Below are 24408 nucleotides of genomic sequence, written 5' to 3' on the forward strand. Positions count from 1 at the left end.
TGAAGCTCCCTTGATACTATCTCTGTGAAAACCCCATCTGCCTTAATCAGCAGAAGTGACAAGTACAGCAGCAGGTTAAAAGAGCTGTCCATACTGTTACTAAAAAGCCTCACGCCTGTAGCTTAAGCAGCTAGGGCGCCAGCCACATACACAGGAGCTAGTGGGTTCGAATCCAGCCAGGGCCCGCCAAACAATGATGACAACTACAACCAAAAAAAAAAAAAGAAAGAAAGCCGGGCATCGTGGTGGGCGCCTGTAGTCCCGGCTACTTGGGAGGCTGAGACAAGAGAATCACTTAAGCCCAAGAGTTGGAGGTTGCTGTGAGCTGTGACACCATGGGCACTCTACCCAGGGAGACAGCTTGAGACTCTGTCTCAAAAAAAAAAAAAAAGCCTCAGAAAACTTAGTGTGGTAAAGAAATTATATTCCTGAGCCAAGGGTCAGTTGGGTATCAAATTAAGGCCTTAATTACAGTCTTCAAGGTAGCCTTCAACATATGTTGGACTGTCTACCACCATTCCTAGAACAACTCCTGTGGCTCTGACAGAGCCGGCACCACGGCTATGGAGAGCACTCGTTCAATTCTCATCCCATAACACTTGGGTGTGCAGCTCTTCCCTGATGCCACCACGCACGGCCTGCTGCCAGGGAAACCCAGTGTTTTATTCAGCACCAGTCCTTGGCACATCAGTAGGAAAGTCTAGGAGGAGAGAATTGAAGGTTCTTGTGCCCAGTGCCACAAGGCTTTGGAGAAAATGTATGTTTCAACTATGAGATGGAGGCCAAGCAATGCATGGTTTAACTGAGGGGCTATATCAAGGCATGACAATGAATCCAGGATAGCCAGTCCCCAATCTCTCTCTCTTTTTTTTTTTTTTTTGAGACAGAGTTTTGCTCTGTCTTGCCTCAGCTAAAGTGTGATGGCATCATCATAGCTCACTACAACCCCAAACTCCTGAGTTCCAGCAATCCTCCGGCCTGAGTCTCCAAGTACTAGGATAATAGGTGCATGCTACCATGCCAGGTTATTTTTCCTTTTTTTTTGAACAGAATCTCAGTTTGTTACCCTCGGTAGAGTGCCATGGCGAAACAGCTCACAGCAACCTCAAACTCTTGGGCTCAAGCGATTCTCTTGCCTCAGCCTCCCAAGTAGTTGGAACTATAGGCACCCACCACAATGCCCAGCTTTTTATATTTTTGTAGAGGTAGAGTCTCACTCTTGCTCAGGAGGGTCTTGAAACTCCTGAGATCAAGTGATCCTCCTGCCTCAGCTTCCCAAGTGCTAAGATAACAGAAGTGAGCCACCACGCCCAGCCTTGAACTCTCTCTTTGACACCATCTACTCTGAGCTCTAATTAGGCACAGTAGAGTTAATTGGACAATTATTTTCCTAAAAAAGGATCAAGAATAATTTTGCCTTGGGAGCTTTGAATTTAAACATATAACAAACCAGTTCTCAAAAACCTTCCCATACAAAGAGTGACAGATCGTGCTTAATACAAACAGATTTCCTCTTGTGTACCCTCTCCTCCCTTAGAGCTTCCAGGGGTATCAAGGCTTGGCTTCATGTAAAAATCAGTCTAGAGCTGAGCGCCCAGCTCCTGGCCAGGTCCTGCTCTACCTTGATGTCTATCTCTGAGTACATCTTCCGCAAATCATGCATCACACAGTCCAGGTAAAGCTCCCCAGTACCCAGGATCACATGCTCGCCAGACTCTTCCACCTGAAACACAGGAGCAGATACAAACAAAATCAAGGTTAGGACCCAAGAGAAGGGGCCTATGAGAAACGGCTACTGCTTAGTATCTGTTCTAGCTTCTTTAGGAAGGTTCTGTGGGGAGCATCTACTTATGAGTCAGTCCTCAAGAGACTGGGGCCACTTAGCACAGGGCCACTGGGTGTGAGGTCAAGGATTTAATTCCCATCTCGGCCATTTATGAGGAAAACCCAACCCTGTGTCTATGGACATGAGCTAGCCCTTCAGTCCTCCTGGTCAGCTACTCAGAAAGGTATGCTAGCAGGCTTACGAGTATACAAGATCAGAGTAACTCACTTCTCCTTCTGTCTTTTCTGGAAAATCAATCCAAAGTGTACTCTCCAAGAAAGCTAAACATATGAGGGCTGCCTGGAAAGTATCCAACCATGTAATTTTTTTTTTCTTTTTTGAGACAGAGTCTTACTATGTTGCCCTTGGTAGAGTACCGTGGCGTCACAGCTCACAGCAACTTCAAGCTCTTGGGCTTAAGCAATACTCTTGCTTCAGCCTCCCAAGTAGCTGGGACCCACAACGACTGGCTATTTTTTGGTTGTAGTTGTCACTGTTGTTTGGCAGGCCTGGGCTGGATTGGAACCTGCCAGCATCAGTGTATGTGGCCGGAACCCTAACTGCTGAGCTCCAGGCGCCAAGCCAACCATGTAATATTACATCCAACCATGTAATATGAAAAATAGTATTAACAACTGCTAGATACTTTCCGGATAGCCCTTGTATTTGAGAAAACACACACACACACACACAGGTCTTGTCCTGCCATCATAGGCTAACAAGAGGCTGAAACTGCTATTGATATAGCTTGCTGGAAGCAGCAAATCAGAGACGCCCTATGGTCATGAGGTGGCATGCAGCATAGCCCAGTTATCAGGGGCAAAGAGAGCCTAGCAGCTTCTTCAAGTCATGGGCATACCTTGGTGGTCAGGGATGGATAGCTCTTGTTGACCTTGCGCAGGCCATCAAGCATCTTGGGCAGCTCTGAGGGGTTGACTGGCTCCACAGCAATCTTGATAACAGATGTGGTATTGAACTTCAAGGGCCGGAAAATCTGAGCCTAAGATCCAAAATGCACAGAAGTGAGGCATCTGACATGAGCAGGCACAGAAGGGCAGAGGGGCGAGGGGAGCTGAGAAACCTGATGAGGATCAGACTACTGTATTCCCCTGATGCTGCGTTGGGGCAGCCTAAAGGGCCATTTATTCCCATGTATTTCAGAAGAACATAAAGAAGAAAAAAAAAAGGCACTCCTCCTAATTCCTAGCATCTGAACTGAGTACAGAGCGATCCAGCTGGGTCAGATCTAGAAGGCTGGGGCCTGGAACCAGGAGGTGGTGGTGGCTGGATTAGTCCTCTGGGTTCTGATGCTCATGGGTGTCCCTGTGACCCGTTAGCTTAACTACTCAAACTAGTTGGCCTCTTCAAAAACTACCTCCTCATTGCCACGGGGTTCAGTTATGGTCGCTGTCTTCACAATTGGTTGATCAACACCTTCAATCAGAACCCAGTTGCCAGCAGGAACACGGTTCACCTCAATGTGGTACCTGCAGCAACATCCAATAAGCAGCAGTGGAACTTAGGCAGAGCAAAAGCATCACAGAAAACACTTCAACTCCCCCAGCTCTTCAATATTCTTCTTCCTTTTAGCAAATAGGGTGGATGTGGAAGAAGGACAAGGAGCCATCGTTGGGGCAGAGAAGCCACATTAGGGAACAGGACTGCCTCAATTTGACTTGCCTACTGAAATGCCCGGAGGCCCATGTTAAGTGTGACTCTGCAGAATGGGATGCTGCAAAGGATTTGGTGAGGCCTTCTAAGTTAAAGAATAGATAGTGGAGATTGGGAAATGTCTTGGGGAAAGAAACATGAATGTTATGACTTACAGAATACAGACTAGGAAATGAAAAGTGGAGTATAAGTTCACATGAGCTATCTAAAATGCAAAGGCATGGTTTTTGGCATTATCACAACAGTAGCTGCCTTTTGGCCCTAGCAACCTTGAGTAGTAAGAACTAGAGGAAAGGTCTTTTTTTTTTTTTTGAGACAGAGTCTCACTGTGTCACCCTCTGTAGAGTGCTGTAGCATCACAGCTCACAGCAACCTCAAACTCTTAGGAAGGTTATCAACCTTCTTAATGTTGCGATGTATTTTCATTGTTACAAAGGGGTTGTGACCCACAGGTTGAGAACCTTACTAAGAGTTTGAGGTTGCTGTGAGTGATTCTCTTGCCTTAGCCTCCCAAGTAACTGGGACTACAGGTACCCACCATAACGCCCAGCTATTTTTTGTAGTTATTGTTGTTTGGCAGGCCCGGGCTGGGTTTGAACCCACCAGCTCCAGTGTATGTGGCCAGTGCCCTAGCCGCTGAGCTAAAGGTGCCAAGCCAAGGAAAGGTCATTTTATCTCCTGTTGTACAGGGCCAGGAAGCTACTATGCCTTCAAGGAGGACCACCCCTTCCAGCTCCTTGAGGGGAGACCCAGGATAGAGGGCAACGCATGTTGCTACAGGCTCTGATTAGCGGTACCTGGCCACAGAGATCCAAAGGCGGCCCACGGTGCATATCTGGGAGTCTTCCTCATCCTCCAGGGTATAGTTCTCTCCTAGTACCTTCACAGGCTGCCCAGCATGGATGGTACCACTCAGCACCCGGCCAAAGGCATGAAATTGAACTCCATCATCTGTGCTGTACATCTTGGTAGTGTGGCACATCAGGGGACCCTAGAGAGCAGGACAGAATACACCTTCAATCACATCTACCCTTTGGGGAAGTACCACTGTCCCTGCCTCCTTTAACAGAATGATACGAGCTCTATGAGAGCTAGAGGAAGATAAGGCAATCTCCCGAGAAATTTCTAAACCATGCTCTACCTCTTCCCTCTAAGGAGGGTTAATAGGTGACATAGACATGGCAAGACAATTCTCTTCCTTTTTCTGGGAGGGTGAGGACATTGGGGAAGAGAGGTTAAGGATGGCAGATTGGCACTGCTGACAAGATTATTTGCTCCAAATTTCCTCTGAAGATGTAACTCATAATTTTCATCTGGCTGTATGTTTATGACAAGAAACCAGATTGCCTCAGAAATGGCTGGGAAAGATGTTTTTAAAAGCCAGGACTGATGAGATTAGCTATCTTTGTTGAATCTTTACTATCTGCCAGGCAACATGCTAAATACAACCATAACATTTCCTCAATCTTCTTTATTTTTATTTATTTATTTTTTTCAAGCAATCCACCTGCCTCAGGCTTCTCGAGTGCTAGGATTACAGGTGTGAGCCACCACACCTCCCCAACTTTCTTTTACTCTCATAACAACCACTCACCTCCACTCACATATTATTGTCCTCATATTATAGACCAAGACCTTGAGATTCAGAGGGCATGAGTAATGCTCCCAAGGTCATACCACTAAACAGTGGCAATACCAGGCTTTGAATTCAGATCTGCCCCTGCACACTTGTGTGGAGGGGCTCACGTGGATGGGAAGAAGGCATCATTCCTGTGACCAGAAATCAATATCCTTTCACAGGAGTGGACAAAAGTCACAGAACCAGCAGGTCACATTTTCTTACATCAGGGTCACAGTCACTCATGGCCTCGCCAAGGTCAGAGTCTACTCCGCCAGTGTAGGTGTGTTCAATCTTGGGCTTGGCGCCCACCTTTGGAGAAGGGATATGCTGCACACACATGTCCACAAAGCCTGTGGAGAGAGAAGAGAAAGCCATTACTTTATGCTCACAGAGAGAAGTGAGCTGAGTTACTGATCCACTCTTGATATATCATCAGAAAGCTAAAAGTGAGGGGACTCTAAAAGCTATAGCATTATGATTCTAGGAAGAAGTGACAAGCCTGTTTTCTAGGAATATGCTGCTAAAAGACTTGGAGTCACACTGATCTCAGAGAACAGCAAGAAGCAGGTCTCGGTGGTATAAGATTCCTTGGAACTTAGTTGACAAAAAGTTTAAAATACATTAATCCGTGAACTTTTTTTTTTTTTTGACAGAGTCTTAAGCTGTTGCCCTGGGTAGAGTACCATAGTGTCACAGCTCACAGCAACCTCCAACTCTTGGGCTTAAGTGATTCTTTTGTCTCAGCCTCCCAAGTAGCTGGGACTACAGGCACTCACCACAACGCCTAGCTATTTTTTGGTTTTTGGTTGTAGTTGTCATTGTTGTTTGGCAGGCCTGGGCTGGATTTGAACCCACCAGCTTTGGTGTATGTGGCTGGTGCCCTAGCCGCTTGAGCTACAGGCGCCAAGCCTAATCCAGGAACTTTTACTGAATATAAGCATTTACTATTCATCATTGAGCTAAATAAGAAACCCATCTCTTCTTTCTAGATCTACTTACAACAATCCCCAAGTTGACTCTTCTTTGAGAAACACCACGTTTCTATTCAATAAGTTACCTGGTTTACATAATAGATTAATAAGCCATACAAGAGAAAACCTGCATTGGCACACTGGGATAGGCATGTGTGCCTTTAACTGGTATCTCATGGTGAGAAGGCCAGAATGAGCTATTAAAACTACGCAATTTGGAGGTTCAGACACCAAATACCCATTAGACTTAGAACCAGAGATTGCTGAGAGGATCCTTAGCCATCACCTTTTCTTTTTTTTTTTTTGTAGAGACAGAGTCTCACTGTACCACCCTTGGTAGAGTGCCATGACGTCACACAGCTCACAGCAACCTCCAGCTCTTGGGCTTACGTGATTCTCCTGCCTCAGCCTCCCGAGCAGCTAGGACTATAGGTGCCCGCCACAACGCCCGGCTAATTTTTTATTGCAGTTTGGCCGGGGCTGGGCTTGAACCCACCACCCTCGGCATATGGGGCCGGCGCCCTACTCACTGAGCCACAGGCGCCGCCCACCATCACCTTTTCTATCGATCTTATTTTATAGATGAGAAATGAGTCTCAGAAATATTAGTAGGCTAGACCAGGGTTGGCCCATGGCATGGCCAAGGCCAGGACAGGCTCAAGACTCGAGTCCAAGGCCAGGCGTGGTGGCTCATGCCTATAATACTGGCACTCTGGGAGGCTGTGTTGTGTGGATTGCTTGAGCTCGCAAGTTCAAGACCAGCCTGAGCAAAAAGTGAGACCCTGTCTCTATTAAAAAAAAAAAAAACAAAAAAATGAGGCAAGAGGATAGCTTGAGAACCAAAAGTTGGAGGTTGCTGTGACCTATGATGCAACGGTACTCTACCCATGGCGACAGCTTAAGACTCTGTCTCAAGTGGGGGAGCCTGTGGCTCAGTGAGTAGGGCACCAGCCCCATATACTGAGGGTGGTGGGTTCAAACCTGGCCCCAGCCAAATTGCAAAAAAAAAAAAAAAGACTCAGTTCCAACGCTCTTTTTACTATTTCACCTGCCTTCTGTGTAACTCACCCAAGTCTCTCTAGTTTTTGCCTAGTGTTTTCCAACATTTCACATGACCCAAACATCCACCTTCCTGACAGCCTCCTGGCAAGTAAGCCAGAACCTCAGAGTCTACCTCCCCCTCTTCTTCACTTCACTGCTCCTGTTTTTTTTTTCCTTTCCTTTTCTTTTTTTGGGGGAGGAGGGGAACAGAGTCTTGCTCTGTTGCTCAGGCTAGAGTACAGTGTCATCAGCCTAGAATAGCAACCTCGAATTCTTGGGGAAAGCAATCCTCATGCCTCCACCTCCTAAGTAGCTAGAACTACAGTGTGTACTCGTATGCGCAGCTAATTTTTTTTATTTTTGGTAGAGATGGGGTCTTGCTCTTGTTCAGGCTGGTTTCAAACTTCTGAGTTCAAGGGATCCTCCCACCTCAGCCTCCAGAGTGCTAGGATTACAGATGTGAGCCACTGCACCCAGCCTTCCTTTAGTTCCTAATATATAGCATTTTTGGTACCATCCACTTGCTTTCCTAAGCAAGCTAGAAAAAAATACAGGCATTCTACATTCCAACCTGTAGTTTGTTTAAGAGTCCCAGCTTTCTGATCATCAGTGCAGGGTATGGAAGAGTTGCCGTGACACAAATGGCAGGACATGAAGGTGGCAGTGCTAAGGGGCCGTGAGCTTTTTATTACCTGTGAATTCACCAAAGAACTTTTTGCAGACCAGCCTGAGCAGGGGACGGATATTCAGCTTTAGCTCTTCCTTGGTGAGGTGGATGCCAAGCTCATCTAGGGTCCTTGGGAGGCTGGTGTCCACATCACCCACAACCTGTGAAGATACCAGATATCACTCAGCTGGGCAGAGACAGCCCCAGTGTGGTGCTACAGAAGACAAAGGAAGGGCAAAGGGCAATTTGAAGAGCTCCTGCACCAGTTTCTTTTCTACAGAGAGATCTTGGCAAGGACAACAGTTTAGTTTCAGTGGATCTTTGATACCTACTCTTCAAATCAAACCTGGGTGAAGCTGAATTGGTTAAATCCCCACACACCAGCCAATAATCCAAGCACTCAAATTGATCACTGTCAGTGCTGCCCCCCCTAGCGGCTGAAAAGTAGCCTCTCACCCCACTGAGGAAATCCCTCACTTCTCTGTATTTAGACTTCTCAGATTTGGACGATCACTGGAAGGAACCAAAAAAGGTCACCTAGCAGACCATCTTGTGGGGATAAGGCCAAGCTAAATCATCCTCAGCAGATTCAAGGTCTCTACTGAGGCATGTTCCATAAATTACTTTTATTAATCCATTCCTGTCTGCCATGAGATACTAAGTATTTTTCAGCACTAATAAATCAGCTCATTACTTTGTCTTGTTGCTATTGCTGTTTTGTGTGGAATGGCCAGCTGGAATGGCCACACATATTTTGTGTATGTGTGTCCACTATACACAATGCTTATTAAACACCTGAATATTTTATTACTGTCTTGGGAGAAAAGTCTGAAAATTCCCAGACAACATTTTTACTTACCCTTTTGGTCCTAGTCCTGTTTTTTAGGTAGCACAAATCCATATAAACGTAACGTTAAATTCTTTTCTTCACAGTATTCCACAAGTTTAACTATATCCTTACCACTTCCTGATACATCTTTTCAATCTGACAAACATCACATTGAGTACACACATACCAGAACAGTCATGAAAAAAAAAAACATATTCTTTTCATGGCTGCAAAATACTTCATTCTATAGGCTGTACTAGAATTGATCTAATCAGATTGATGAACATGATTGATAAACATTTAATTTAATCCAATTTTTTTTCTTTTCCTATTTCATAAACATTGCCACATAAACATCTTTATTTATATAAATAACCTGGAAGACTTTCACAATTTTATCTGTAAGTTAAATTCCCATAACTGATGTGATTAGGTGCTACATTTTTTTTTTTTTTTTTTCTGTTAAGAGTCTCAAGCTATTGCCCTGGGTATAGTGCCGTGGCATCATAGGTCACAGCAACCTCCAACTCTAGCTCAATCCTTTTGCCTCAGTTTTTCTATTTTTAGTAGAGACAGGGTCTCGCTTTTGCTCAGGCTGGTCTCGAACTCGTGAGCTCAAGCAATCCACCCTCTTCAGCCTCCCAGAGTGCTAGATAGGCATGAGCCACTGCACCCGGCCTCGAAGGTGCTACATTCTGAACAGTTAATATCTGTCCCAAACTTTCCCTAGGTTATATACCTTTTCTTTCTTTCTGTCTTTTGTGCCTTCTCCCTTTCCTCAGATTTCAACAACACTTGAAGTAGTGTAGTGTTCGAGATCTAGAAGATGATTACTTAATAAACAATTGGTAACCAACCTCGCTCGTACTTAGGAATATAAACCTGAGCAGCTTAGGGGCAGAGGGAAGTCTTTTCTATGTTGTGCTTAGAACAGCAGATGTGAACCCAGTGGCCTGACACTCACCTGAGCAAGGATCTTATAAAGGGGCTCCAAGATAAACTCCACAAAGCTTCTTTGAGAGCTGCTGGTAGGGGCCTTTTTTGTGAACTTTCGCCTAAAGAGGAAAAGAATTCTGAATGACTCAGGAAGGAAAAAGCAGTGTCACTGACCCCAAGGGACTGTTATTTCAGTTCTGAATCTAAGCAAGAGCCTGGGGGAGGAATGTGAGCATGACTGTAAAGTTTCCAAAGAGATTCCTGAGAAGAAACATGGTTATGACTCTCCTGTGTGCCTGAGCTGCACTGTGGGACCTCAGGAGAAACAGCCTCTTACCCGATTAGAACTTACGATGTCAGCCCTATTAGGGAGGAAAGATGGTAGTTTATGTGTAAGAAAAAAGTTAAGTTTTAATCTTAGGAACTCTTTCTCTATTTGTTCATGCTTACTAGGGGAAAAAGGATCACACCTCCAAAGTCATGTCTCACAGTCCACTTACGTCTTAGGGTTGAAGTAGATGTCACCCCAGAGTCTTTTGGCAAATTCCTGGTAATTAATGTCACCTATGGAGAAGCCACATAATTATAATCTACCTAGCAAAGCGTTTGTTCAAAATTCTGTTTCAGATGCCACAAGGGGTTCATTCATAGCTGAGGAATTCTAGCACCATGTTCCTGCCAGACATTTCCTTCTAGCAAGGCAGGCAGAGACACTGAGGCACAAAAGACAGTGCTAGCCCAAAGCTGGCGAGGCTGTTCTGGATGGAGCCAGAAGGAGAACTCAGGTTTACTGTAACTGTTAATCCTAGTCAGACTGCACCAATCGATCAGGATTTTAAAACATGACATGTTCCAAGTCAAGAGCTCCTACAAGAACATTTAACTAGAAAACTAACATCACCAACTATCTCCTGGACGTTTCTACCCAGAAGTCTCGTCTCAGATGGCATAAAGGGAACATACATTCATCCTCAGACTTGTCTATCTCCATTTATTTGTAAGGCTACCACTGGCATTTCATCCAAGCTGAAAATCTTACTCTTCCTCACTTTTTAAAATTACCAAATCTCCCCCTCCTCCCCATATTATTCGTTCTTGAAACTTTAATTTCTTTGTGAACCATTGTACCTTTTACCCCCTCCATTGCCACACTTTCCACACAGTTTAATCACTGAACTTATAATCATGGGAATGAACTTTTTGAATACTCACAAGAATCGGGCTCTAGGCCAGGTCAGTGGTTCAAGCCTGTAATCCTAGTGCTTGGGGAGGCCAAGGAGGGTAGATTGCTGGGGCTCACGGGTTCGAGACCAGCCTGAGCAAGAGCGAGACCCCGTTTCTAAAAATAGCTAGGCATTGAGGAGGGCACCTGTATTCCCAGCTACTTGGGAGGCTGAGGCAAGAGAATTATGTGAGCCCAAGAGTTTGAGGTTGCTGTGAGCTATGACACCACAGAACTCTGCTAAGGATAACAAAGTGAGACTCTGTCTCAAATTAAAAAAAAAAAAAAAAAGAATGGGGGAGGCGGTGCCTGTGGCTCAGTGAGTAGGGCGCCGGCCCCATATGCCAAGGGTGGCGGGTTCAAACCCAGCCCCGGCCAAACTGCAACAAAAAAAAATAGCCGGATGTTGTGGCGGGTGCCTGTAGTCCCAGCTACTCGGGAGGCTGAGGCAAGAGAATCGCTTAAGCCCAGGAGTTGGAGGTTGCTGTGAGCTGTGTGAGGCCACGGCCCTCTACCAAGGGCCATAAAGTGAGACTCTGTCTCTACAAAAAAAAAAAAAAAAAAGAATGGGGCACTAGCACATTTTAAAGGTTTGATAAATGCTTACTGAAAGAATGTATCTCTCAAATCCATCTCTTCTTTTCAATCTCACAGTAACACTAATCCAATACTCACAATGACATATCTAAGTATTGGTAAAAACGCTGGAATAGGTGGCCCATCCTGCATGCCATCTTCCCCTTCATCTATCTTTCATTAGTTTGCAGATTTCACCTGCCCCAATTTAAAACTGCTCTTAACTGTTGCCTATTGGATAAAGGTTAAATACTTTTTTTTTTTTTTTTGAGACAGTCTCATTATGTTGCCCTCAGTAGAGTGCTGTGGCTTCACAGCTCACAGCAACCTCAAACTCTTGGGCTTAAGCGATTTTCTTGCCTCAGCCTCCAAAGTAGCTGGGACTACAGGCGCCCACCACAACGCCTGGCTATTTTTTTGGTTGCAGTTGTCATTGTTTAGCAGGCCCACGCTGGGCTCGAACCCACCAGCCTCGGGGTATGTAGCAGGCACCCTACTCACTGAGCTATGAACACCAAGCCATTCTTTATGATTTTCTTAGCAACATTTTCTTTTCTGTAGCTTACTTTATTATAAGAATATAATATATGATACATATAAAATATGTTAATTGACTGTTATCAGTATGGCTTCTGTCAATAATAGGCTATTAGTAGCTGCAGACTAAAGTTATATGTGGATTTTCAACTGTGAAGGGAAGTTAGCGCCCCAATCCCCACATTATTCAAGGGTCAGTTGTATATGTGCATATGTATATGAGTATGTAATATGATCTCATTTATGTAATATAATAAACAGAAAAAGAGGGAATCACTGTGGCTCAGTGAGTAGGGCGCCGGTCCCATACGCCGAGGGTGGCGGGTTCAAACCCAGCCCCGGCCAAACTGCAACAAAAAAATAGCCAGGCGTTGTGGCCGGCGCCTGGTGTCCCAGCTACTTGGGAGGCTGAGGCAAGAGAATCGCCTAAGCCCAGAGTTGGAGGTTGCTGTGAGCTGTGTGACGCCACGGCACTCTACCGAGGGCCATAAAAGTGTAACTCTGTCTCTACAAAAAAAAAAAAAATATATATATATATATTTACAGTGGTTATGGTACTGAAGTTATGGGTAAATTTTTTTTTTTTTGTAGAGACAGAGTTTTATTGTACCGCCCTCGGCAGAGTGCCATGATGTCACACGGCTCACAGCAACCGCTAACTCTTGGGCTTATGCGATTCTCTTGCCTCAGCCTCCCGAGCAGCTGGGACTACAGGCCTCGCCACAACGCCCGGCTATTTTTTGGTTGCAGTTTGGCCAGGGCTGGGTTTGAACCCGCCACCCTCAGCATATGGGGCTGGCGCCCTACTCACTGAGCTACAGGCGCTGCCCAATTTTTTTTTTTGCAGTTTTTTTTGGCTGGGGTCGGCTTTGAACCTGCCACCTCCGATATATGGGGCCAGTGCCCTACTCCTTTGAGCCACAGGCATTGCCCTATGGGTAAACTTTTATTTCCCTTTTTTTTTTGAGACAGAGTCTCACCATGTCACCCTAGGCAGAGTGCTGTGGCCTCACAGCTCACAGCAACTTCAAACTCTTGGGCCCAAGGGATTCTCTTGCCTCAGCCTCCCAAGTAGCTGGGACCACAGGTGCCCGCCACAATGCCTGGCCATTTTTTAGTTGTAGTTGTTATCATTATTGTTTGGCAGGCCTGAGCCAAGTTCAAACCCTCCAGCTCCAGGGCATGTGGCTGGTGCCCCAGCCACTGAGCTATAGGCGCCGAGCCTAAATTTTTATTTCTTGACTAGATTTTAATGTATTTTCTAATTTCTTTTCTTTTTTTCTTTTTTTGTAGAGACAGAGTCTCACTGTACCACCCTCGGGTAGAGTGCCATGGCATCACACGGCTCACAGCAACCTCTAACTCTTGGGCTTACGCGATTCTCTTGCCTCAGCCTCCCGAGCAGCTGGGACTACAGGCGCCCGCCACAACGCCCGGCTATTTTTCTGTTGCAGTTTGGCCGGGGCTGGGTTTGAACTCGCCACCCTTGGCATATGGGGCCGGTGCCCTACTCACTGAGCCACAGGCGCCTCCCTTAATGTATTTTCTAATTTCTATAATGAGCACATATCAACTTCTTTTTGTATAAAAAAGAATGAGTTTTAATTCCCATTTTTCCACAAGAGCAAAGGGAGCCACACCAAGAGTATGGCAGGACAATTGACTGGCAAGAACAGAAACACTAGAGTTTCAGCGCCTGCCAGTTGTGAGACCTCTCACAGAGCCTGTCTATTCAGTTCCAAAAATGGGGGTAACAGCGACCTCCCTCTAAGTGTAGCCCTTGACACACACAAGACTCTCAGTACATTAATTCCTATCGGAATCTGACATAACTGGGGAGATAAAGAGATGGAGGGGCGGCGCCTGTGGCTCAGTGAGTAAGGTGCCGGCCCCATATACTGAGGGTGGCGGGTTCAAACCCAGCCCCAGCTGAACTGCAACAAAAAAATAGCTGGCGGGCGCCTGTAGTCCCAGCTACTTGGGAGGCTGAGGCAAGAGAATCACTTAAGCCCAGGAGTTGGAGGTTGCTGTGAGCTGTGTAATGCCATGGCACTCTACCGAGGGCCACAACGTGAGACTCTATCTCTACAAAAAAAAAAAAAAAAAGAAACCACTTAGCCTGAAGAAAGGGTCTACAGGCCAAAAGGAGCCACGAATGTGATAATAACAGGTGATAAAACGCTCCTGCAGCAGGGTACTCTGACTTGAAGCCAATTTCCAAGCTATTCAGCCGGAAAGGCACACACGACTCTGGGGAAGCTGGCGAGACAGACCGCCAGCCAGTGCTCACCAAAGGTGTCGGCGTAGATCTTGGCAAAGGAGCCAAGCGTGAAGCAGATGCTGTACTGGGAGCTGGAGAAGCAGACGTTGCCCAGGAGTGGGGAAAGGATCAGGTTCTCATCGGTGGAATACATGCTGAAACAGAGACCATGGTGAGCACAGTGCCAGGCTGGGCAGCAGCCCTGACACACAGCCAAGGGGGAAGGGTGGGGACTCAGTGTCATAGCCATTCTCTAGCCCTCTGGAGGGGCTTGCGTAAGACACTCAGTTTTGTCAACACGGTCCAAGAAAGTGACATGATGGAGTTGTTCCCTAATTACCACTAACAAGTTGACTTCCCAGAGCTGGGAACATTCTGCACAATCCTGGAAAAGTTAACCACACCAGACAGATAAGAGGAAACCTGGAGGATAGAGACAAAGTCCCCGGAACACAGGAAATGAATCTAATGTGGGAAGACAGAAATACATTTGAGAGAAATCTCATTTTTCACAAACATAAACAGACATGAACACCACTAAAAAGAAAAAAAGAGAGGAAAAAGAAGAAAAGCAAATCTGCTCCCATCTCACTGTTTTGTTCTTATTCTGTTTTAGTTGGTTTGTTTCACAAATTCACGTTAAAACTTTGAATCTTAAAAGCTGGCTCAGTGCCTGTGGCTCACGTGGCTAAGGTGCCAGCCACATACACCTGAGCTGGCAGGTTCGAATCCAGCCCGGGCCCACCAAAACAACAATGATGGCTGCAACCAAATAATAGCTGGGCGTTGTGGCAGGCACCTGTAGTCCCAGCTAGTTGGGAGGCAGAGGCAGGAGAATCGCTTGAGCCCAGGAATTGGAAGTTGCTGTGAGCTGTGATGCCAGGGCGACAGCTTGAGGTTCTGTCTCAAAAAAAAAAAAAACAAAAAACAGCCATGCAGGTTTGGGAGGCCAGGACAGAGACGATTCTTTGAGACCAGTCTGACCCAGAGAGAGATGCATCTCTACTAAAAATAGAAAAAATTAGCCAGGTGTGGTGGTGGGCACCGGCAGTCCCAGCTACTTAGGGGGCTGAAGCAAGAGGATCATTTGAGGGTAGGAGTTTGAGTTATAATGATACCCCTTCACTCTAGCCCAGGCAATAGAGCATGACCCTGTCTTAAAAAAAAAAAAAAGGCTGGGTGCACTGGTTCATGCCTATATGTCATAATCCTGGTACTTTGAGAAAGGATGAGGCAGTGAGAAGACTGCTTGAGCTCAGGCTGAGACCAGCATGAACATGAGGGAGGCCTCCTTGCTACTAAAAATAGAAAAAATAAGCCAGGCATAGTAGACTGTGCCTGCAGTCCCACCTAGTCAGGAGGCTGAGGCAGAAGGATTGCTTGAGTCCAGGAATTTGATGCTGCAGTGAGCCATGATGCTACTACTACACTCCGCTCTGGGCAACAGTGAGACACTGTCTCCAAAAAAAATTGTAAAAAGCCATCCAGGGGCGGTGCTTATGGCTCAGTGAGTAGGGCACCGACCCCATATACTGAGGGTAGCGGGTTCAAACCCGGCCCTGGCCAAACTGCAACCATAAAAATAGCAGGGCATTGTGGCGGGCGCCTGTAGTCTCAGCTGCTTGGGAGGCTGAGTCAAGAGAATCGCCTAAGCCCAAGAGCTGGAGATTGCTATGAGCCGTGTGACGTCATGGCACTCTACTGAGGGTGGTAAAGTGAGACTCTGCCTCTATATAAAAAAAAAAGCCATCCAGAAGCTATGGATGGCCTTAGGTCACTAACATTTATAAGAAAACCAGTTGTACACAAGAATCAGAGAATCCACAACCCTAGCCTTACTGGTATATTATTTTATGGAACTTTTCAATTTAGAAAGAAAAGCATTGGCTTATAAGGAATAGTCCTCTATCCCACTGGACCCCCACATTATACTCTCCCAAAGGGAACTGCTTTCAACTCTTTTAAAGCTGTATTAATGCCAGGCACAGTGGCTCACACCTGTAATCCTAGCACTCTGGTAGGCCTGAGGTGGGTGGATAGCCTGAGCTCAGGAGTTCTAGACCAGGCTCAGCAAAAGTGAGACCCTGTTTCCAAAAAAAATATATAGTCAGGCATTGTGGTGAGCTCCTGTAGTCACAGCTACTTGGAAGGCTGAGGCAAGGGAATTGCTTGAGGCCAAGGGTTTGAGGTTGCTGTGAGTGATGATGCCACGGCACTCAACCCCAGGGTGACTAAGTGAGACTCTGTCTCAAAAACAAAACAAAACAAAAAAAGCTGCCTTAATATTTGCCTCCGGATTTCTAAATAATATGTTTATGTTGCTTTTTCTTTTTTAAGAGACTGGGTCTGGTCTATTGCCCAAGCAAAAGTGCAGTGACATGATCATAACTCACTGCAGTCTCAAATTCCTGAGTTCAAGTGAAACAGTCCTCCTGCCTCAGCCTCTCAAGATGAGGCCCATATGAGGGCTTCAAGATGTCATCCAGTACATCCTTCAGCCTGCAGATAAGCCTTTAAAAAAGAGAGAGAGAGACAGAGTCTCGTTCTGTTGCCTAGGCTACAGTATAGTGGCATGATCATAGCTCACAGCAGTCTCAAAATCCTGGGCTCAAGCAATTCTCCTATCTCAGTCTTCCAGATAGCTGAAACTATAAGCATGTGCCACTATACCCAGCTAATTAAAAAAAATTTTTGGCTGAGCACCGATAGCACAATGGTTACAGTGCAGGCCACATGCACTGAGGCTGGCGGGTTCGAGCCCAGCAGTTTCGGGCCTGCTAGAAAACAATGACAACTGCAACATAAAAATAGCTGGGCATGTGGCGGGCGCCTATAGTCCAGCTGCTTGGGAGGATGAGGCAAGAGAGTCACTTAAGCTCAGGAGTTTGAGGTTGCTGTAAGCTATGACACCATGGCACTCTACCGAGGATGACATAGTGAGACTGTCTCAAAAAAAAAAAAAAAAACAAAAAACAAAAACCAAAAAAAATTTTATGGCACCTTTGTTTCAAAGCCACTTTTTATTTTTTTGAGAGAGTCTCACTTTGTCGCCTCAGTAGAGTGCTGTGGCGCACAGCTCACAGCAACCTCCAACTCTTAGGCTTAAGTGATTCTCTTGCTTCAGCCTCCCAAGTAGCTGGGACTACAGACGCCCACCACAATACCGCCCACCACAACACCGGCTATTTTTGTTACCCTCCACAACACCAGCTATTTTTGTTACAGTTGCCACTGCTGTTTTAGCTGGCCAGGACCGATTGGATCCCGCCACCTTTGGTATATGGGGTCCGCGCCCTACCCACTAAGCTACAGGTGCCACCCTCAAAGCCACTTTGATACTATATTCTAGGGTGTCTTTTTTTTTTTTTTTTTTTTTGAGACAGTTTCACTCTGTTGCCCAGGCTAGAGTGCTGTGGCATCATCATAGCTCACAGCAACCCCAAACTCTTAGGCTCAAGTGATCCTCTTTCCTCAGCCTCCCAAGTAGTCGGGACTCCTAGCACCCACCAAGTTTTTCTTTTTTTTTTTTTTGTGGTTTTTGGCTGGGACTGGGTTTGAACCCGCCACCTCCAGCATATGGGACCAGCGCCCTACTCCTTGAGCCACAGGCGCCGCCCAAGTTTTTCTATTTTTCAGTAGAGATGGGGGTCTTGCTCTTGCTCAGGCTGGTCTCGAACTCATGAGCTCAGGTGATCATCTCTGCCTTAGCCTCCCAGAATGCCAGGATTATATTCATGAGCCACTGCACCCAGCCACACTCTTACTAACATGAGCCCTAATATCTTGTTGAGAAGCAGGTATATCCACAGAAACACAGTAAATAGTTCTAAATTCCTTACTTCCTTACTGGTTTAACAGCTTACTTTTAAAAGTAAGCTGTTAAAACAGCAACATTCTTCAGTGATCAGTTGCCTTTCAGTAGGTACTGTGCCAAGTGTGTTAACATCAAATCTCTATTTAATTTATTCTAACATCTCATTAGGCAAGTACTATTACAATCCCCCCCCCTTTTCTTTGAGACAGAGCCTCAAGCTGTCACCCTGGGTAGAGTGCTGTGGCATCACAGCTCACAGCAACCTCCAACTTCTGGGCTCAAGCAATTCTTCTGCCTTTGCCTCTCAAGTAGCTGGGACTACAGGCACCCAACACAATGCCCGGCTATTTTTTTTTGGTTGCAGCCATCATTGTTGTTTGGCAGGTCCGGACTGGATTTGAACCTGCCAGCTCTGGTATATGTGGCTGGTGCCTTAGCCGCTTGAGCCACAGGCACCAAGCCTCCCCACCTCCTTTTTTTTAAGACAGAGTCTGATTATGTTGCCCTCGGTAGAATGCCGTAGTGTCACAGCTCATAGCAACCTCAAACTCCTGGGCTTAGGCAATTCTCTTGCCTCAGCCTCCCAAGTACCTGGGACTACAGGTGCCCATCACAACATCTGGCTATTTTTTGGTTGCAGTTGTCATTGTTGTTTAGCAGGCCTGGGCCAGGCTTAAACCTGCCAGCCTCGGTGTACGTGGCTGGCACCCTACTCACTGAGCTACGAACGCCAAGCCTTCCTTTTTTTAACAGAAGCAGAAACTGAGCTTAAGTAACTGTACAACTTTACATGGTTGGTTTGTGGTGAAAATGAGACCTATTCTAGAACCCAGGGTATTCACCACAATACTAAACTAAAGCTGTGTTAAGCTGCACCAATAGTCAAAATGCTGAGTTAATAAGGTCAAGTCTGTGGAGTCAAACCCTTTTGTGACCCAGAACGTTCCTCTAGCTTTGCCCAATCAGCTTATCAACAGGTACCAAGAAATAACCAGTTACTCCCAGAGATTTTCAGGGTTAAAATTAAGATTTATAAAAACGGGCGGCGCCTGTGGCTCAGTCGGTAGGGCGCCGGCCCCATATACCGAGGGTGACGGGTTCAGACCCTGCCCCAGCCAAACTGCAACCAAAAAATAGCCGGGCGTTGTGGCGGGCGCCTGTAGTCCCAGCTACTCGGGAGGCTGAGGCAAGAGAACCGCTTAAGCCCAGGAGTTGGAGGTTGCTGTGAGCTGTGTGAGGCCACGGCACTCTACCGAGGGCCATAAAGTGAGACTCTGTCTCTACAAAAAAAAAAAAAAAAAAAAAAAAAGATTTATAAAAACCAGAGTCTCTGCAGACAGGAAATCTATTCCCAGTCTTATACCTTATTAATCCATTGACCTCATCCACAATGTGGCGCAGCTTGTAATAAGCATCGGTTGGTGGTAGCTTCAGCTCCAGGATCAGCCGGTCAATCTTGTTGATGCACACAGTGACTGCTAGCCTCTCCTGCACCGCGTGCTTGATCAGCCGCTCTGTATTCAGCATCACCTGAGAAACACAAGGCTCAGAAGGTGGTGATAACAGCAAAGAAGGCAGGCTGGTGTGGTGGCTCATGCCTGTGGACTTTAGCACACTCTGGGAGGCTTATCACTTGAGCTCAGAGGTTGAGTGAGACCCCATCTCTACTAAAAATAAAAAACTAGCACTGCGGATTGTGGTGGGTGCCTGTAGCCCTAGCTACTTGGGAGGCTGAGGCAAAAGGATAGCTTGAGCTCAGAAGTTTGAGGTTGCTGTGAGCTAATATATCACAGCACTCTAGCCTGGGCAACAAAGTGAGACCCTGTTTCCAAAAAAAATTAAAAAAGAAAAAAAGAAAAAGAAAATGGGAACTTTATACTGGAGAAACCTGGCCAGCCCACATTAAACAAGTAATCAAAGTTACTATCACCAATTATGGGATAAGGTGACATCATATTATCTCCTGATATGATGGATTTAAGAACACAATCTTAGTTATGTATTATTCCTGCCCAAAATAACGTGAACCTAATCATGAGGGAATACTAGACAAACCCAAATTGAAAAACATTCTACAAAATAAACACCCCATAGTCTTTAAAAGTGCCAATGTCATAAAAGACTACAAAAGCCTAAAGAATAGCTTCAGTTCAAAGAGAATATTACGGAGCCATGAAAACTAACTTCTGTGTTTTTTTTTTGTAGAGACAGAGTCTCACTTTATCGCCCTTGGTAGAGTGCTGTGACATCACAAGACTCACAGTAACCTCCAGCTCTTGGGCTTCCGTGATTCTCCTGCCTCAGCCTCCTGAGCAGCTGGGACTATAGGCGCCCGCCACAACGCCCGGCTATTTTTTTGTTGCAGTTTGGCCTGGGCTGGGTTTGAACCCGCCACCCTTGGTATATGGGGCCGGCGCCCTACTCACTGAGCCACAGGCGCCACACTGAAAAACTAACTTCTATGTATTACTCTGGATTCCAGGTAGAAAATTCTATAAAGGACATTACTGGTACCATTAAAGAGACTCAATGAGATCTGTAGAAAAACTCTCTACAACAGTATTGTATTAATGTTAAATTTCCTGATTTTTGGTAACTGTACTTACAAGTGAATGTCATTTTTACAAAATGCATTCTAAAAAAAAAAGCAAAAATTCATCCTAAAATATTTTTTAAAAATCTTTTTCTATTATTTTATGTATAATTTTTATGACAGTGTTTCATATACTTTAGTCTTTTTTTCAATCATTTCCTCTTTTTCCCTTTTCATTGATTTTTTTTTTAATTAAATCATAGCTGTGTACATTAATGCGATCATGGGGCACCATGCACTGGTTTTATAGACCGTTTGACACATTTTCATCACCCTAAAATATCTTATTGCGAAACAGTTCAAGGAGAAAACACACACATGTGTACAGAAAGAGAATTACAAAGCAAATGAGGGCAAATTCTTTATCTATTCTTGTAACTTTTTAAAATTATTCCAAAATGACATCAATAAAAAAAATAATAATAATTTTGGCTCCCTCTGCTGGCTATTTCACCAATGACAACATGAATGAAGTTAGCCAACTTAATCTCTCTATTTAGAAACAAAAGATACCCTTTTAACTTCAATCTCTTAGAAAAACTTATTAACATTTAAAATCCATTTATATGAATATACTCTCCTCCTTCCCTTTATTTACATTTGTCATTTTTATCTTTGTGTTTCCTGAATGACAATGGGTCTCATCATTTTGAGCTTCACTGGGCAGGGAGCAAGGGAACCCATAATGAAAATACACTTGAACTTCATTTACTGTCCTAATTTCAGAGCAAATCTGAGTCTTTTTTTTTTTTTGTAGAGACAGAGTCTCACTTTATGGCCCTCGGTAGAGTGCCGTGGCCTCACACAGCTCACAGCAACCTCCAACTCCTGGGCTTAAGCGATTCTCTTGCCTCAGCCTCCCGAGTAGCTGGGACTACAGGCGCCCGCCACAACGCCCGGCTATTTTTTTGTTGCAGTTTGGCCGGGGCCGGGTTTGAACCCGCCACCCTCGGTATATGGGGCCGGCGCCCTACCGACTGAGCCACAGGCGCCGCCCGCAAATCTGAGTCTTAATCCCATAGACTTTCATGTTCTCTGGCTTTCAGCTCTCCTACGTGCTCTGGGCAGTGTGTACGTGTGTGTGGAACCTAACAGTGGAAGAGGTTCTAAGACAGCTGAGTCTGACTCACCCCCTCAGCAGCATCAATGAAAAGGACCACTCCATCTGAGATGCGTAAGCCAGCTGTGACTTCATCAGAAAAATTCACGTGTCCTGAAAAGTAGACGCAAAGTTGCCATTTGGTACAGGAAGAGGCACAACTGATTTGAAGGGTAACTGGAAGGGTATTAGAAAGCTTGTGAACCCCCAAATATCCTTACCCCCTGCCAAGCTCCCTGCAGCGTGTAAACTCCTCTCATTAGAGTCACATTCTCCCATTACTTTCTTATTTATTTATTTATTTATTTATTTATTTTTGAAACAGGGTCTTATGTCACCTGCGGTAGTGTGCTGTAGTGCCACAGCTCACAGCAACCTCCAACTCTTGGGCTTAAGTGATTCTCTTGCCTCAGCCTCCCTTGTACCTGGGAGTAGGGGTACCTAATATGACGCCTGGCTTTTTTTGTTGTTGTTTGTTTAGCAGGCTCAGGCCGGGTTTGAACCCACCAGTCCCAGTGCATGTGGCTGGTGCCCTAACTGCTGAGCAACAGGCACTGAGCCTTTGTTTTTTTTGGAGATAGAGTCTCACTCTGTGGCCTGGGTAGAGTGCTGTAGCATCATAGCTCACAGCAACCTCAAACTCTTGGGCTCAGGTGATCCTCTTGCCACAACCTCCTGAGTAGCTGGGACTATAGGCACTTGCCATGATGCCCGGCTAGTTTTTTTTTTTTTTTAGTAAATATGGGGTCTCAGAGTCTTGCTCTTGATCAGTCTGGTCTCCAAGTCTTGAGCTCAGACAATCCACCCACCTTGGCGCCTCAGAGCACAACCCATTATGCTTTTATATAGGAGACCTCCATACATAAAAAACAGAGAAGTACTTCTCCCAAAGGGTGTAAGGAGCTCATACTCTCACACCAGCTTAATCTAATCAACCCCGTAAGCCAATCTGGGAACACAACAAAGGGCAAGGGCAGGCCCGCAGCATGGTGTGCCACTCAAAGGAGATGGCTCCTGGCAAGGTGCCGGTGGGGGACAGGTGTGGAGAGGTATCAGGGCACTGGGTGTGATGAAGGCCAATCAGTCAAACATCCTCTCCATAAAAGAAAGAGTCATCCACAGGGCAAGAGGTGCTACTCCCATGGTAATCTGTATGTCCACTAGTCTTCTTCAAAAGCCTGAGAGTGCCAAGGCCAGGGACCAGATCTCACTCACCTTTATCTGCCCAGCAGCTAGCACAGAGCCTGGCACAGGCAAGAAATGAATAAATGAATTAAGATTCTATAAAATTTAAATATTCTAGAGAAAAGTAAAGAGAGAAGTAAATAGGAGGCCTGGAGCATGGTGCTTGCTAATTAACCAAAGGAGAGAGTTAAAAATGAAAACTGTGTCAGTGGTGCCTCTATCAGTGGGTAGGGCGCCGGCCACATACACCAAGACTGAGGGGTTTGAACACGGCCCAGGCCAGCTAAAACAATGACAACTACAACAACAACAAAAAATAGCCAGGTGTTGTGGCGGGTGCCTATAGTCCTAGCAACTTGGGAGGCTGAGGCGAGAGAATCACTTAAGCCCAAGAGTTTGAGGTTGCGGTGAGCTGTGACGCCACGGCACTCTACCCCGGACAACAGTTTGACTCTGTCTCAATTAAAAAAAAAAACAACAAAAAAACAAGGTGCCACCTGTGGCTCAGTGAGTAGGGCGCTGGCCCATATTCCGAGGGTAGCAGGTTCAAACCCGACCCCGGGCTAACTACAACAAAAAAATAGCCAGGTGCTGTGGTGGGTGCTTGTAGTCCTAGCTACTCAGGAGGCAGAGACAAAATAATCGCCTAAGGCCAAGAGCTGAAGGTTGATGTGAGCTGTGATACCACAGCATTCTACTGAGGGTGACAAAGTGAAACTCTGTCTCAGAAAAAAAAAAGAAAACTATGTCAATGAAGGTGAGGGAAATGTAAAACAAAGAAGTCCTGCTCTGTTCTGCTCTGGAAAGTGGGAGTACAAATACCCAATAGGATAAGTTTCCACTAGTAAAAAGTCAAGGAATTACCTACCTGGAGTGTCCATGATATTGAAGAGGTAAGATTTTCCTTTGGTATCTGGCAAGACCACCGTCACAGGAGTGCTTTTGATGCCAACACCTCTCTGAAAGGCACAACAAGACAAGGGTCAAGACTTCTTCCTACATAAGAGGCTCCTTCTGCTTTTAGGGCTTGCCAATTGCTAGTAAATTATACCAGAGTCTCTCTCAGTGGGTGTGATTTTTTTTTTTTTTTTTGAGACAGAGCCTCAAGCTGTCCCCCTGGGTAGAGTGCTGTGGCGTCACAGCTCACAGCAACCTCCAACTCCTGGGCTCAAGCGATTCTCCTGCCTCTGCCTCCCAAGTAGCTGGGACTACAGGTGCCCACCCCAACGCCTGGCTATTTTTTGGTTGCAGCCGTCATTGCTGTTTGGTGGGCTCGGGCTGGATTTAAACCCGCCAGCTCGGGTGTATGTGGCTGGCGCCTTAGCTGCTTGAGCCACAGGCGCCAAGCCATGGGTGTGATTTTTATCTAGGTCTCAACCATCATGACCTGGAAGATAAAATATCTTGGAGCCAGACAGTATTTATGGTGGTGGTGGTGAGGCGGTTAGTTCAAATGTAAAAATACTAAAACGAATCAACAAGCAAAGCGGTATTAAACCTTAACAGAGAATTTATTTAGAGTCCTAAAATCTTAGCCTCCTCATACATTGGAAACAGAAGT

The 24408-nt window shown here is 45.7% G+C and overlaps 1 protein-coding gene across 4 annotated transcripts in view; it reads right to left on the reverse strand.

The window, feature by feature from the left end:
• Positions 1–24408, reverse strand: part of EFTUD2 (elongation factor Tu GTP binding domain containing 2) — a 47946-nt gene that overhangs the window by 4251 nt on the left and 19287 nt on the right. For all 4 annotated transcript variants that reach the window (XM_053568828.1, XM_053568829.1, XM_053568830.1 and 1 more), the window contains exons 8-19: positions 23716–23806; positions 21694–21776; positions 19334–19500; positions 14187–14311; positions 10062–10125; positions 9590–9680; positions 7822–7957; positions 5340–5467; positions 4294–4487; positions 3201–3312; positions 2685–2825; positions 1622–1723 (exon numbers count right to left, since the gene is read on the reverse strand). In XM_053568828.1, coding sequence (XP_053424803.1) covers positions 1622–1723; positions 2685–2825; positions 3201–3312; positions 4294–4487; positions 5340–5467; positions 7822–7957; positions 9590–9680; positions 10062–10125; positions 14187–14311; positions 19334–19500; positions 21694–21776; positions 23716–23806 — 1434 coding nt within the window. The remainder of the gene's footprint in view (positions 1–1621; positions 1724–2684; positions 2826–3200; positions 3313–4293; positions 4488–5339; positions 5468–7821; positions 7958–9589; positions 9681–10061; positions 10126–14186; positions 14312–19333; positions 19501–21693; positions 21777–23715; positions 23807–24408) is intronic.

Source organism: Nycticebus coucang, chromosome 18 (genome assembly GCF_027406575.1).
Source record: "Nycticebus coucang isolate mNycCou1 chromosome 18, mNycCou1.pri, whole genome shotgun sequence".
Taxonomy (NCBI): Eukaryota; Metazoa; Chordata; class Mammalia; order Primates; family Lorisidae; genus Nycticebus; species Nycticebus coucang.